The sequence below is a fragment of the Pinus tabuliformis genome, chromosome J, assembly GCF_031772625.1.
Source record: "Pinus tabuliformis cultivar Carrire ecotype Pingquan chromosome J, CPIR1, whole genome shotgun sequence".
NCBI classification, from domain to species: Eukaryota; Viridiplantae; Streptophyta; class Pinopsida; order Pinales; family Pinaceae; genus Pinus; species Pinus tabuliformis.
This window is the reverse complement of record NC_142295.1, coordinates 1292371154-1292387592: the sequence shown is the minus strand read 5'-3', so window position 1 is coordinate 1292387592 and position 16439 is coordinate 1292371154. Positions and strand designations below refer to the sequence as shown.

The following is a 16439-nucleotide window of genomic DNA, read 5'->3' as shown; positions in this document are numbered from 1 at the left end:
GAAGCTCCCAAATCTCCCCCTGGAGATGTGGTCTAAAGAAACCCTAGCAGAGATTGGCAATTCTATCGATCGCTTTGTTTATGTTGACCCTTGGTGCCTTGGCGCTAAGGACAAGAGAATAGCATGGATTCTCATTGAAAAGGCCTATAGGGGGGGAATTTCCAGACCATATTGAGATTGCTTGGCGAGATTTGAAAATTAAGCAAAGGCTGGATTTTTGGGGCATCCCTTTCAGATGCTCTGCATGCCACCGAACAGGTCACCTGATTAAAAACTGCCACCAACTCTCAAAGCCAAAAGCTAGACTTGCGCATCGGAAAACCAGGATTAGCTCGCCTTTTTGCAAAGAAAGGGAGATTCCGCCTCATTCAGATAGCCTCTCCCCAACGGAACTAGTGGATGGTCAGAATAACAATGTCATTTTATCTCCGCAAATTTTATCTCAGGATTTCTCCTGCGAGCAGGAGTCTAAACCCGAAAGCTCTGATAAGCTTGCATGCTCGGAAAAAGTCATATCCTCCATTTTGCAATGCTCGCCTATTCCCGAACCGATCGATGACAGAGTTGTTCCGTCCCCTCTTCCCGTCCAGCTCAAAGACTTTATCATGGGCTCCCACCCCATCCTTATATCCTCGTCATCGCCGACGCCCAGAAAGAACTCGACTCCCCCCTCGAAAGGCAAGGAGCCATTGGCAGCTATCACCCCTCTAAATTCTCCGTCTTCATCTCCTGCAAACCCATATGATAGTGACTTAGACTTCCTCTTAAGCAGAAAATCCCTGGAGCTCGAACCGTTGACCATTCATAAACCTGCAAAGCCGCCCATGCCTTTCATAAGCCCGAACTCAGCAAAGAACATTACAGTGAGGAAGAAGCATAATGGAGGTAGCAGACATTTTAGAGGGAGAACAACTGTTGATAACAGCGGGATAAGGAACCTATCCCTGACCGATATTCCCATCTATGAAATTCCTGAATCTCAGCCCCTTAGAGCAAGTTTGGCTGGAGAATCATCCAAATGACCTTCATGATCTCCATGAACATCAGAGGTCTGGGCGCAGACCTCAAATTTTTGGCGTTGAAGGATCTCTTTTCCTCAGCTCAGCCAAAAATCATTTTAATTCAAGAAACCATGCACAGTAATCAGGTGTCTATAGCTTATTTTAGGAAAATGTTTCCTTCATGGTTCCTAGTAGCATCAGAAGCAAAGGGTCTTTCGGGAGGTCTGGCAGTATGTTGGGACCCTAATTGGATTAGGGCAAAAGCGTACAAATGTTTTGCTGGCATTCTCATATCGGCCTATATCAGAGGGACAGAATGCCCTATCAATATATTGAACACCTATGCTCCTTATAAGAATAGGTCCCCCTTTTGGGAAAAAAAATTTGTTTCAGAAATTCTTGATATAGAATCTTTGATAATTGCAGGGGACCTAAATCTTACTCTAAGCTCTGAGGAGCGATGGGGAAATTGCAGGAGACATGATCCGCTTGTTGATCGCATAAAAAATGAATTCCTGCTCAGAAATCTTGTTGATATATTCCCATCGAAAATGCTAGTGACTTGGGACAATGGAAGATCTGGGGAGGCGTATATTGCAAAAAGAATCGACCGTTTCATTGTAGGGGTCAACTTTATTGATAAGCTGGGTATGCCACAGTCTTCCATTGGGCAGGGTTTCATTTCCGATCATAGACCTATATATCTCAGTTTGAAGCAAAGCGGATTCAGAAAAGGTTACTCTTTTAAATTCAATAGGGCATTCCTGGAGGATTCAAATTTCAACGAAGTCATCACCAAAACCTGGAACGAACTATCTACTAATGATAAGGCCCCCCCTTTTTTGACTTTCAGGGATAAGCTATCAGCTATGAGGAAAATGGTCAAAGACTGGCAATTTAAAAAAAGACAGAGGGATAGAGCCTCTTGTCAAGAAATTCAGATGGAGCTTGACATAATCTTAAAGGATTTGGATGCAAATTCCCTCTCTTTTAGCACAAGATGCCGAATCAAAGATTTGGAAAGGAAAAAACAGAACATCCTTAAGCAAGAGGAAGCTTTCTGGAAGCTCAAAAGCAGGGTATCCTGGCTGTAGGAAGGTGACAGGAATACTAAGTTTTTCCATAAATTTGCAAATTCTAGGCGAGAGAAAAATACAATATGGAAAATAAGCGATGGTCAAGGGGGTTTTTTTACCTCACAGCAAGACATATCTAAAGAAGCTGTAAGATATTTTAAAAATCAATACAACAGAAGAGAAGGATGTAGCTTCCCGGACATTCTTTGGGGTATTGACCTGTTTCCTAAAATGTTTGATGATGAAAAGAATACAAGTATTTTTCAGCCTATAACAGAGAATGAGCTCCTGGATGTCATAAGGGCTTTTAAAAAAGACAAATTTCTTGGTCCAGACGGCTGGAAAATAGAATTTTTCTTTCACTTCTTTGATATTATCAAACAAGACTTGCTAAGGATGGTTGAGGCTTCCAGAATCTCAGGGAGCATTCATCAGATTACAACTTCAACTCAAATTGCTCTCATCCCCAAAAAAGTAGAGGCGGATTCATTTCAGGATTTCAGGCCAATTTCCTTATGCAACATCTCCTTTAAAATCATCACAAAGATCATTGCTGAAAGGATTAAAGGGACTTTAGCCACCTTTCTTACAAAGGACCAACATGCTTTTCTGAAGGGCAGGAATATCCTGGATGCCGTCGCCAATACTCAGGAATGTCTTTTCTCTATGCTCTCATATAAGTCTGATGCCGCCATTCTAAAAATTGACTTGCAAAAAGCTTTCGACTGCTTAGACTGGGGCTTTGTAAGGTGCTTACTAGTGAAAATTGGCCTTAATTCGAGATCTATTAGCTGGATCATGGCATGCGTGGAAAACATGAATTATGCTGTCATTATCAATGGTATGCTTACTCCTTTTTTCCCGGCTGAAAGAGGACTTCGCCAGGGCTACCCCCTCTCTCCTCTTTTGTTCATCTTGGCTATGAATTCTCTAAGCCTTCACATAAACAAGGTGGTCTCAGAAGATAGATGCAAGCTCGTAAAGATCTGTAAGAATAATTTCATCTCTCACAATCTCTTTGTTGATGATGTTTTAGTTTTTGCAATGCTTTGCAGAATGTCGTGGATCTGCCTTCAAGACATTTTATATAGATTCCAAAAAGCTACAGGGTTATATATTAATAAGGCAAAATCCACCCTTTTCCACAATGACAGCAATTTGGAAATGGTGCTTTGGATCTCTGCCCTATTTGGAATCGAGTCGAGACCGATCTCAGATGGTTTTAAGTACTTGGGATTTCAGTTGAAAGCAAATAATTACTCTAGAGCAGACTGGCAGTGGTTAACGGACAGATATTATAAAAATGTCTCGGCTTGGGAATTCAAGTGTTTATCCTTAGCAGGAAGAGTTATCTTAACGCAAGCTGTGCTAACGCAAATCGTTGTTTATTGGGCTCATATTTTTTACCTCCCTGCAAGTATCATCCTCAAAATGAATCAGATTTCGGCTAACTTTATATGGCATGGTAGATCTAATCAGCGAAAATATCACCTTGTTAAGCTGGAAATTCTCTCTTTGCCCAAGAATACGGGAGGATGGGGATTGCTGGACAAGAGAACTTTTGGAAAAGCTCTCCTCTGCAAATCTCTGTGGAGAGGAGTTTTTGGGGAAGGCCCGTGGAGCTCCACCATCAAAAAGAAATACATGAAAGGGCGGGGCATAGAATACTGGTTCAGAAGAGGCAGGATTGGAGCCAAATATGGCTCGGCCATTTGGCTCAGTTTTCGCAAGATTGAGAATTATTTCTTAAAGCATCTGAAGTGGAGTTTACAATCAGGCAACAATATCCTTATAGGTATAGATCCTATTATGGGTGGTCGGCAAGGCATAGCTATGCCACGGGAGCTTATTATGTTTTTCCACAGATTTGGCTTTTTTACCTAGGACAAGCTCATATCTGAGTGGCATGGTCCAATCCCTATCTGGAAAGAATCCTCCGAGTTTGGCATGCCTGCGTCTTTGGTTGATCTGTGGCTTTCAGTTAAGGCGTCGTTGTCTGCTTGCGGCTTTCATCGTTCTTCCACAGCTGACTATCTGTCGTGGGCTATTCCAAATACCTGTTTGCCGGTCCAAGTGAAAGATATTTACAAGGATATGATTGGTTTTAAGCATCCTTCCGCTGGCTCGCTTTTTCCTCTGCTGTTATGGAAGTCAGGGTGCCCTCCAAAGCTTATTTTGTTCTCATGGTTGGTGTTCCAGAACAAAAACTTGACATGGGAAAATTTGAAGAAAAGGAGTTGGCATGGCCCGAGTAGATGTGCTATGTGCGAGTCTCATGAAGAATCCAATCTCCATATGTTTTTTAAATGTCAATCCTCGCTGCAAGTTTGGAAAGCTTTGGCAATCATATACGGTTTCCCCCTCACTGATTTCGATTCATCTCAGGAAGCTTATTTTTGGTGGAGTGGACAAAAGGATCAATGGAGGTCTATGGTTATTCTTGTCCCCTGGTTTTTGTGGAAATGGAGGAACCACAAAATCTTCGAAGACTCAAAGATGCCCCTGCTGTCAATTGTTCAACAGATAGTAACATCCTTTGAAGCTGTGCCTTCGAATCAACCCAAAATGAAAAAAAACATCAGTAAGTCGCATAGCTGCATCGACAAATGTCCTCCATGTGCATTTTTTGATGGTGCTGAGCAACGGGGCGTTTGTGGCTGCGGGGTACTCATCATTATGGATTTAGACCTTAAATTCAATATTTCTTGGAATGGGGGTAAAGGCACAAACAGTTTGGCCGAGGCGAGGGCCCTTGCTGGCCTTCTTGCATTTTGTTCCTTCTGTGATATTCAGGCTATCTCTATTTTTGGTGACTCAAAATCTGTAATTGATCATGTTCTGGGGTCATGCCACATCAGATGCCCTCACCTGGCGGGCTGGATGGCCCAGATTATATATTTTTGGGGTCTCATAAAAGATAAATCCATTCATCACATCTGTCGCTCTCAGAATCAGCAAGCAGACTGCCTGTCGAAACAGGGTCTGCTTCTTGATGCAGGTACATGGTCCTTGAAGATTGAAGATGGTGAGAATTCCTGCTTCATTCAGGATTTCTCCATTCCCGGCTTATGATCCCTCCTATGGTGTTTCTTTTCTTCGGCTTTATCTCTATCATCTGTTTGCTGTTTATCTTTTTGACAGGTTGAGGTCAATGGCCTGTGATCTAGTATCATATATGCTAATGACCTGTGATGCATATAGAATATGACTTATGATGTATCCATCTTTGATTTTTGTCTATATCTGTTATTATGTTTCTGCTTTGACGTTTTCCTTCCCTCGTGGGGGAATCGTCTTTTTTGCTATGCTTTTGATATCAGTCCTTGTGTTAAAGATCAAGATCTATCAGCTCTTCAGCTGTCATTTGTAAAATTTGGACTTTTATATTATCTCAATATGATATATTTAGCTTTTTCTTTCTAAATAAAACATAAAAACAATAATTTCTATTTGGAAAAAAATTAACTTATACCTCTTTTACATTTTCATTAAAATTTTGAATATAAAAATGGTTTATTTAAATTTATAAAAAAAAAAAAAAAAATTAATATATTTAAATATTTGTAAAATGTATAATGTTAAATTGCAATTGAACTTATATATTTTCCTTATGAATTAGAATTGGAATTTGGTAACTATGCTTTAAAGTTTAAACACGGAAAAAAGACTAGACTCGAGAGGTCGATCTTTTCGGGTTGTATGCCACCAGCGAGTCCGCCAAGACCATGGCTATTTGGCTGCCTTTCAACGTACCCTTCCTGTAGCGATCCCACGGAAATTTAACCAGCGTAAATTCTCCAGAACCGTTCTTGAAGGCAGCGATTTCAATTTGTGAAACACGTGGCAGTGAATGGGTTAAACTCGTCCCATTCGAGCTGCAGAAAATCTCGGTGTTCAGATTAGTGCAGCAACTTTCCACACACAGAGAAGCCGCAGGCACAAACTCACTCTGTTTCGAGCCTCACGAACTTGGCTCCGATACCTGTTGTGAGAGTAGAGCACAGCAAAACATTAACAGTGGCAGAAAAATAGTGGGCTTACTTAAGAATTCAGAAACAACACAATTTCATCAGACAGACCCATTTATAAAACACAAATACATTATTAATAATAGAGACAGACCCATTTATAAAACACAAATACATTATTAATAATAGAGAATGAAATCACACTAGTATTACACGAAGTCTTGTTACACACGTTTTGTTTTTTAAAATTTAGGGAAATATAAATTTATAGATGAACATAAAGCTGATAAAAATAAACTACATATAAAATTCATGCAAAATAAATGAACCGTGTGGGTGACGTAGACGACGAACGACCGAAAACAGCAGTCGGCGCTGAAATTCCGTTTCACCTATAACAAGTTCCAATTCTCATTTTTTTTTACTCATTTTTTAAATATAAAAATTGTAAACTATCCTCAGCTGCTTCTATGGATCTGTTATACCCTCGCTGCTTGCTCGTTGATCAGAGGAGATGTATAAGCTGCATGGGAGCATCGTGCCCTCTGCTGAGCTTTGCTGCTCATAATAACAACAGGGTTGATAGTGAATCTAATCGAATTTTCAAATTTATTTTAGCCAATACAACCGAACTTGATAACTACTATGATTTCAAATAGGCGCTGACGGAGTATTAAATCGCTTTGACCAACTAATATATTCCAGCTTTAACTAATGTTTTAAAAATTATTTTATATATGGGGTTGCATCAAATACCGTATATCACAAGCTTTTACGGGTGACAAAATGCTCTATATCTCATAAATCATATGGTATCTCACTTTTCTTCGGATGGGACCAATTGCCTGATTACCTGTATTTGGTTTATATATATAAGATAAGGCAAATTCGGGATGAAAAAAGTAAATAAATTAAACAGAAACGACAATGCCTATAGCACAGTAACGCAACCCTTGTACTGCAAATTGAAAATAAAATCCACGTATACAGAAATCTGCCTCCACGCAGGATCGAACTACGGACCTTCAGTTTACAAGACTGACGCTCTACCACTGAGCTATAGAGGCTTATATGTGAGCAAAAAATACATGTTATGTTAGTATAGATTATTTTTATAAAATTCAAAATTAATGCGTCACTCCAACCATTCAGGTGAGTTGATCATATTTCGCGGAAATCTAGCCAATTAATATTCGGCTCCTTATTAGATAATATTTGTTTCACGATTAAAAAATAATCTATTTGTGTTCCTCTTTTTCTTTGGGGTTACACATTACTTTTGTACCCTTCATCCAACTGGAAACTCAACACAAAGTATTTATGGTAGTGAGTGACAGATTTGAATTTACCTCGTACTTTGAGGTTTAAGATTTTGTGAATCTAAACCAAAAAAAAAAATTACACTGTAAATTTCATTAAATTTTATAGTTATTGATTAAGTTTATAGTTAAAACTCATAATCTTATATCATAATTCAAACCTAATTTTATTTTTGTAATTTCTAGATCTATAGTAATATCTTTTATATTTATTTATGTAAATTTTCTCTTATTATGTATTATATTTCATTTTAAAATAAACATATATATATATATATAAATAAATTTAATGAATAACTTCATCTAAATATCATAAAAAATTCAAACTCCAACACATAATTTGAATTTATAATTTATTTTTGAAGTTTCCAAATTCATAATAACAATTTTTATATTTATTGATATTGATTTCATATTATTCTATATTATATTTCATTTTAAAATTATTGTATTATAATTTTATATATATTTTCATGAAAAAAATCATATACTTGTTATTTTATTGAAATTAAAGTATACACATTAAAGTATACAAGGTATTGTTCAATTACAATTTCTTGAACAAGTGTGTCGAGGTTTATGGAATTCTAACAATCCAGAACCTAAAACAATTATACATAAAAATAGGCAAGGTCCCAACAATTACAACAACTTCAATTTTAGAAAATGTTGTTGGCATTCACCCTAAGGACATCAACGACTTTTTTTGTAATCACTAAATGTCCTACAGGTTGGAGTAATGCTTCCTTTGATCTTTTGTCTACATCAACATTATGTTCCCTATGGATATGTGATACCTCTAGCTCCTCAAAAAATTCCTGTAATTGGTGAATTTTTTGTTGCCAAGTATTTATGGCCAAGTTGTATAATGTATCAATCATCAAAAATCAATCATAACCACTTGAGAATCACCAAACATTTCTAAGCACTTCACCTACCTGGACATTGCAAAGTTAAGGATGAGCCAAAGCTCAATTAATTCTACTTTATTATTAGTTCTAGGCCCTAGCCCCAAGCTAAGAAGGAAATGTGTGATGGTTGTTTAGGTGAAATGTAGCTCCTGCTTCACATACAACCTTGTTATGACTTTTGGATCCATCAAATAAGGCCCAAGCCTTTGAATTATCTATCATGGGCCCAATTGGAATTTTGTTCTTCTTCTTTATACATTCTCTGTTGAGTTCCTTCATTACTATTTTTTGCAACACTTGCTGGATATTTGGGACCTGACAATCAAGATGGTTATATTATGGTGTAACCAAATATGGCAAAGGAACAAACTTGGAAGACTGGAAAGATGCTCCAAGGCTAGGGTTTTTTCCCACTCTATGAGGCATTCCCCTAACAACCTACCCAACCATGTCCCCATATAGGCCCCCTTAAACAAGATTGTTCAACACACCACCTACGAAAAAACAAAATCCATGAATAGGTGTGTCACTAACTCTTGATTATCACAACATAGTGGGAATCTTGTAGGCCCTTCTCATCCTTGCCTCTGAATATTATTCTACATAAGGATCTTATTATTTAGTTCCATCCATAGAAAGAGGCATATATTTAAAGGACAATAACACTTCAAAACAACCTTATACGACTGAAAAGGGTAGAGTTGTGTCACCATCACTTCATAAGCTACTTTCGTCATCACTACCATGCATTCTTTCTTCATTTTCCAATGAGTTTTTCTAGGTATCTCCTTAGTCTAATGCCATTTTATGCAAATGACAAGACAAATTGTGTCCATTCCTATGTTAGATTCCCTGTGAGGCCTAGAGAATTAGCTAATTTCCAAGGCCTCAAGGACATCTCATTGGTCCTAGGTTCAATCACTTCAAAGAGAAAAGAAATTCCTTTATACTTTAATGCCACTGCTAGATTCGAGGAAATACTTTTGAGGCACGGTCACCTCCTATCCACGAATGTTTTCTTAAGCCTATTTTCTTTCATATCCTAACTACCAAACAAGACCTTTTCTAATTATGTCAAACACTGACAACAATGCCTTCCAAATATTTGACCCTCGCCATGAATTCGTATATAATCAAATCCATTCTTGGAATTTTTTATTCTTCCAATACTTGTTTTGCATTAGATTTCCCCATAGGCTAGCATCAAACATGCTCCTCCAAAGACTTTTGGAAGCTAACACCTTTGTAAAAACAAAAAAAAAATTAAGCCCCCATCCTCCCAAATTCTTTGGGTTGGCAATTTATTTCTAGCTTGCTAAATGCATCCATTTTTCTTTTTTCCTTTATAAAGAAAATTAAAACATAAACTTCTAATTATGTTTATAATTGTCCTTAGCACACTAGCCACAATAGATTGGGATTGCTTACAAAATTGATTTTACCAGGATCAATCACCTCCCAAAGAGAGCCATTGGTTGCACTAGTGATTGATTCGTCATTCCACTTTCTTTATCACCCAAAGCCAATTTGCAGCTCGGTAATTGTTAGCCTTTAAATGATAACCAAGATATTTTATTCCCTTGTCTAAAGGAAAAAGACTAGATAGGAAGAAAATCTTTTAAATTTAAAATTAGACTTTCAGGAACTCCATTAATTAACATAATTGACTTGAACGACTAGCTTCTATGTCTATAGCTTCACAATACAACACAATTATGTTTCAAATACTTTTTCATTCTTCAATCGAGTCATGTCCAAATAAGAAAATGTCATAAAAAAAATCACAGTTGAACGAGTTTGACCAGTGTGGGTACTTGTATACATTTGATTCTCCCTTTCGTTGTCACTTGGTTGAGAAGAATACTTATTCCTTCTACCACCAATAGAAATAGAAAATGTGAATGTGCACATCCTTGCCGAATTCCTCTGCAAGGTTTAAAAACCACATTAGTATGCCTTTGACTAGTACTGCAAATTTTGTTGAAGTGACACATCTCATCATCCAATTAGTAATATCAAGAGGCAAACCAATTTATCGTAAAACTAGTCTCAAGAAGACCCAATTAACTCAATCATAAGCTTTAAGAAAATCAAATTTTAGCACTAACCACTAGAACTTCTTAACATATTGCATAGTTAGCCCATTAAGATCGTTTCAACCAATCATGATTAAAGTTTAAAACAACAATTCCTTTAAGCAATCTCCTTCCTAAAGCAATGAAATGTGTGTTTCTCTCTCAGCCATTTAAATAATTACAATTATTTACAATGAGAGAAATTATTAACTATGGGATGTCATTGATGATTCAGCAACCTATTTCACCATTATCTTTAAGCTTCCTAGTGTGGAGCTAGCAAGCCCGGTTAACACTCTTATCTCCTTCAATGTTCTGCTTTCTTCATATATGAAAGAAACCTTTATGGGGGATTCCATCCAACAACATTGTGATTCTCTTTACTAGATTTTCTAAGTGATTTTTTTTTCCAAGGTTCGTTTTGAAGATGTTGAATAATAATAAGTGAGTCTCCAAGGATAACAATGTTTGTGACTTGAATAGCTTTAATTGTAAGCAAACCTTGTAACAATCCATGCATTTCATCTTGGTTATTGGTCATATTTTCCAACCCCATGCATACCTTGTAACCAAATTTCGTTTGGGGCTATAAAACACCTGTCGCCCTCTTGCCACCCCTATAATTATTTTTATTTCTAATGATAAAAAGAAATAATATATAAGTTAAACATATATGCATTTTAAAAAACATGTAACAAGATTCTTAACTATGGAGATTTAACCCCACTTTATCATGGATATTCTTAATGTGTAAATATGTTATGTTACAATACCATGGGTCATTACTATGGCTTATCAATACCATATGTCCCAAAACCATAACTCACTTCATATAACACTTGTGCATATGATATTTTTTAATTAATACATTTAGTTAAAATGGAAAAAGGGCATAACTACTTTGGAAATAATTCTTAGCCTTTGATTTGTGCATACTACTAAGAATATTCTATGGAGGTTAAATCCCTACCATACACCTAATAATTATTTATATTAATTAAAATTCGGAAAACCCTATTCCAAAATAGACATGCCTATTGTCATAAATAAATGTTACTTTGATCTCAACCCACTCTATATGATTTTAAACACCACTAAGTAATTTTTTTCAATTACCTTTCATTATAATTTTTTCTAAACATCCATGGTAAGTATAAAATTATGCAAATCTTTAGGCTCTTTTATATGACATACTTTTGCAAAAATAATATTTGTATAATAGGAGAAAAATTTTCTAACTTATTTTTCTTTTACAATTCATTTTTCAATCCTTCCACTCGAAGCGATCATCCATGTTTCCTCACACATTTATGATAATAGGCTAGCCAATTAAAAGTAGTATTATGATATAACTTATAAAAAACAACATAAGCATCTTAGTTTAGAATGTGAATAAAATGTAAACTATAATCTCCGATCTTGCGTGTGCCCTACTTGCTTGAAACCCTAGTTGATTTTGTAGAATTCATATGGTGTCAAGCTCTAGGGGGCTAGTCCCTCCTCCACTTTCTCGACATTGACACATTTAACATGCTACTTGTATCCCATCCAAAGCTTCAAAGTTGTGCCCATCCAAGTTTGTCAAGGAAATAATTCAAGGTCCATGGATTTATGGTGAGGAGATTGAGGACATATAGGGAAGCTCAAAGTTATTTAGACTTCTCCAAAGTCTTTAAAGACTTGCCTTGACAAGGATTGGAGACCTCTAATAAAAGGGAAGGCGTCTGCTACATTCTACGGGAAATGAATTTTCACTTTTTACTTTGGAGATAAGGATGAAAATGTTCTGATTTTTAAAAGTGAGGCTTATTTAGTGGGGCTTAAAATATTTATCTAGAACATTGGAGTCTATATTTCAACCCATAAAATGATATCACTTAATGGTACCAATATGGGTCAAATTGTCTCATTTTCGTTTGCACTTGTGGGATGATGAAACATTCAAGAATATTGGAAATGCTTTGAAATGCTTTGGGCCTATACACAAATTTGGTTGAACCAAGGGGAGGTATGTAAAATTGAATAAGGAAACAAAAGATTTTCGGTTTATCGGATTCAAACTTGAGCAAAGGTACATTGAGACTCACAAGATCAATATATTCAAGGTTCTCAATATGGTTAGCCTCTTATTTTTTTCAAACTACAACAAGGTCAAGTTTTTCCATGAAAGCAACCTCTTGTTTCTTGAAATCTGATGCAGTGTTGGAGAAGATAATTTCTGCTACGACTCCAATAACGATTTTGTGACGCAAAGCCTAATGAAATAAATATACCTCATTATTTGGGAATCACATACTCTTTCTCTACATTAAGGAGATCGATTAATCATATCTGAAGAGGAAAGAAATTTGGTCTACATTATGAGATATAGTCATTGTGAAATATTTTCTTCACCCATAAAAGTGTGTGGTATACTATGTTTTACTTTGTATATGTGATGGAGATTACATATCCATCACACAATTCAACTCCCCATACATAAATGAAAATTGTATTGGTATGGAATATGTCACATAGTAAAACTTGCAATTATGGAATATGATAGGTAGCAAGTAAGATTTGAAATATATATATATATTAAAATTCTATTGCATCATGCTAAATATATAGGTTCAAATTTCATTCTTGTAGGGTTCTCACAATGGAAATTAGATATTTTTGTGATTTCAAAATATATTTGATCATAGTGTTTTAAAGATTTGTTTGTTTTTGTTTTTCTATTTATCTAAACACGTTTTTTTCTTATTTTTAATTTTTTCTCAGTGTGGATTTACTCAAAATTATGTAGAGTGGATACTTGTTGGATGAAAAATCTAATTATGCATCTAATGAGTGCCTACGCCTGAAATTTAAGTAAAAATACAAGGAGATAAGTCAAAAACATGATTAAAAAAGCAGTTTTCTTCTTTTCCCTCCAAAAATATTTGCCCTCTAGATGACATCATCATTTTGAATCCTATTGATACTTTTAAAATTGACTTTATTGGTACATTTCTCATTTCAAAACCCATTTTTTGTCTCAAAATTCCCATAATATAAAACTTGAAATTGGAGTCATTCAATTTTATCCCTGTGTGGCTTTTTGTTTATATTTGAAATTGGTAATAAGATTCAAACACATATCTTTAATAGACTTCAAAGACATTTTATAAGCATGATATAAAGTGAATCAATTAAAAAAATACAAATGAAAAAGATGAGAGCAACAAAATGTTAGAATATTTGTGTGTCATAAAAATAAAAGTGAATGAATGGCTTAACCATGAGTAACTAATATGAAAAAAGCACATGAGGCGTAGTATGTGTTGTAATGGAGCATATATGTGTGCGCTTTGATTTTATCGAGGGATAAATGCATAAATATGAGGTTTATTGAGAGATACTATCACATTTATAGCGGCATTTATTAAATTTGGTATATATATCAAATTAGTGGTGTGTGTGAAGTTTCATAATGGAATCCTAACACAAGACGATGTAAGCCAAGATGATGTAATGAGAGGGTGCATAAGAAGGTTGAGAACAATCTTTGTGAAGTATTACTGCATTTATGTTTATTTCATTTCTAGTTTGAGGTTCCAATTCATTATAGTTGCGATCTATTAGAATTTGGTAATTTGGTATATAAAAGTTTAAATGATAAAAATATGTTTTTTTTAAATTTCTCAAAGCTAAAAAGATTTAAAAAGATTTAAATACTAAAGTGATTAATAGAGAAAAATATTTAAATATTAAGGTTATTAACAGAGAAATATTAATAAACATGTTTTAACATCTCTGATCACCTTCGATCAAGATCCCAAATGATTGAGTCACAAAAAAATTCAAAATGTTTGATAAATCAAGATGATGAGGAGGTATTTACAAAGAATTCAACAAGCTTTGATGGTTTAAAAAATAACTAAATATACTTTACATTAAACAAGGTTGGGATTATCATAAGCAGTGTTCAAATTTGAACACATCACAGCCCTTCTGAAGCCCTCTAGCACGTCAGAGAAGTGCTCAGCAAAATTTACTAGTCAAAAGAAATTTAAATTTTTATTTTTACAAGTTTTACAAAAAATTAAAATAATATTATAAAATGCCTAATGAAGGGTTGCGTGTTCATAGGACATTTCAAAAAATTCCAATTTTCTAAGTGATGTAACACTCTAAAGTCTGCAGGAGATTTTGGCAACACTCAAGAAAGTGCAATGGGACGTAATGGAGGTTGTTCATCCATTCCTAGGACATCAGTCATAATGGCAACACTAATAGAGCTAGCAGTAATGATATGAGGTTTATGTTCACATTAGTTGATAACAGAGGTTTCTTTTCGCATTCATTCATAGCAGAGCATAAGTAGCTATGTATTGGTATCCGTGAACATGCATATTTTGAAGGTATCGAAGATTTAGAGGAAACAAATGATAAAAGACAAAATTAACGATGATTGAGGTAGATTATTCTGAGCCTGTGAATCTTGTCTACATTGATTTTTCCAATCCAATCTTACGACAAGTGCAGCACAAGTTCGCAAGGTATTTTAACTCCCAGTGATAGTTTTCAACTTTCATTTCCCTCACCTTTCATTCAGTTCATTGATTTGGGTGAAACTAATTAAAATTATTATATATGGAAGGGTTGATTGATCTTTATATAGTCATGTGTAGCACAAGTTAGCAAGGTACTTTAACTCTCAGTTTTAATTTTCAACTTTCATTTCCCTGGCCTTTCATTCAGTTCATTGATTTAGGTGGAACCCATTAAAATTGTTATGTATGGAATGGTTGATTGATCTTTATATAGTCATGTGTAGACTTTGTATTTTTTTATATCATCCATCATATCATTGATGAAGATTTTGTGGGCTAAGTCTTTGAGCAAAGTCGACGGCTTTTTTCCCTTCATGAGGAGGAAACGATGAAATTGTTGTGGAATGAGAACTATCAAGGTTACACTCCGTATCACCCAGAATCTATTAATATTTCCATTCAACTCGAAGGTTTGACGTGGATTTCTGTCTCCTTATATTTACTTCTGCTTGAAATTACATTTTGCTCTGCCCAACTGTGAAAAATCAATCCATTGAAGTATTTCACTTCATATTTTTCATATATTCGTTTTCCTAGGGGATCAGAAGGGGAGTTATGAAGTTTCTGTCGATAAAGGCAAGCGATTTCACGATCCCAATCAATGGCCTTCAACAGGTATGCAGTTCAACATTTGAAATGATTGTTTTCATACTTGGCCAACGCTTAAAAATAGATTAAAGTGATAGTGTTGACATTTTTACATCATAACCACATACTACATTTTCTGTGTTATCTCCATTTTCTTTAATTTGTAAAATTTTATTCTTTCTTGTCAACTCATCATTAACACAAGACTGTTCAATTATGATAGTACCTCATTAGACTTACTGATTCACAATTTTTTTTCTTCATCTTGTAAATAACTACTATCATATAGTACATCTTTGAGGATGCCGAATATATTCGAGTAATGATCATGCCGAATATATTCGAGTATTGATCATCCTATCGCTATGAAAACGTCTTCAATCCTACATTTATGAAGATGTATTCATGAAATTACTTTGATGTTCCACATAGATATATTGACATAGTATAATAAGGTCGATAGGGTTCCTCACATTTTCCATGAAGACATCATTACTTTGAAACTCTAATGTTCGACATGGAAATCTTGAGATAGCATAATAAGACCGATAGGGTTCTTTATTTAGGGTTTATTTTTAGCAAACATCGGTATATAGATAGAGTAATCTCTTTATTAATTTGAATTCTTATTTTATAGTAATAAATGAATACATTCTCATTTTATAGTAATAAATGAATAATTTTTCATTTTATAGTAATAAATGAAATAAATTAGTTAAAGATGTAATTTTATCGTGTTTAAAAATATATTATAGTGATATATGACATATTTATATCATAACCACATTTTTTGTTCTATCTTCATTTTCTTTCCTAATTTGCAAAATTTTCTTTCTTTCTTGTCAACCAACCATTCAGACAAGATTGTTCAATTTTGACAACCATTCAGACAAGATTGTTCAATTATGAAATTACCCCATTAGA

At 35.0% G+C, this 16439-nt stretch overlaps 2 protein-coding genes and 1 non-coding gene across 3 annotated transcripts; 2 read left to right on the top strand and 1 right to left on the bottom strand.

The window, feature by feature from the left end:
- The first annotated feature begins 1132 nt into the window (after positions 1–1132).
- LOC149232010 (uncharacterized) lies at positions 1133–2095 on the top strand. The gene has a single exon (XM_089381806.1). It carries the CDS (start codon positions 1133–1135, stop codon positions 2093–2095), a length of 963 nt encoding a protein of 320 aa, XP_089237932.1.
- A 1929-nt stretch (positions 2096–4024) lies between these two features.
- LOC149232009 (uncharacterized) lies at positions 4025–5149 on the top strand. Its single transcript, XM_089381805.1, has one exon. The coding sequence runs from the start codon at positions 4025–4027 to the stop codon at positions 5147–5149; it is 1125 nt and encodes a 374-aa protein (XP_089237931.1).
- A 1891-nt stretch (positions 5150–7040) lies between these two features.
- TRNAT-UGU (transfer RNA threonine (anticodon UGU)) lies at positions 7041–7112 on the bottom strand. The gene has a single exon. It is a non-coding gene; the product is annotated as a tRNA-Thr (tRNA).
- Positions 7113–16439: the final 9327 nt, after the last annotated feature.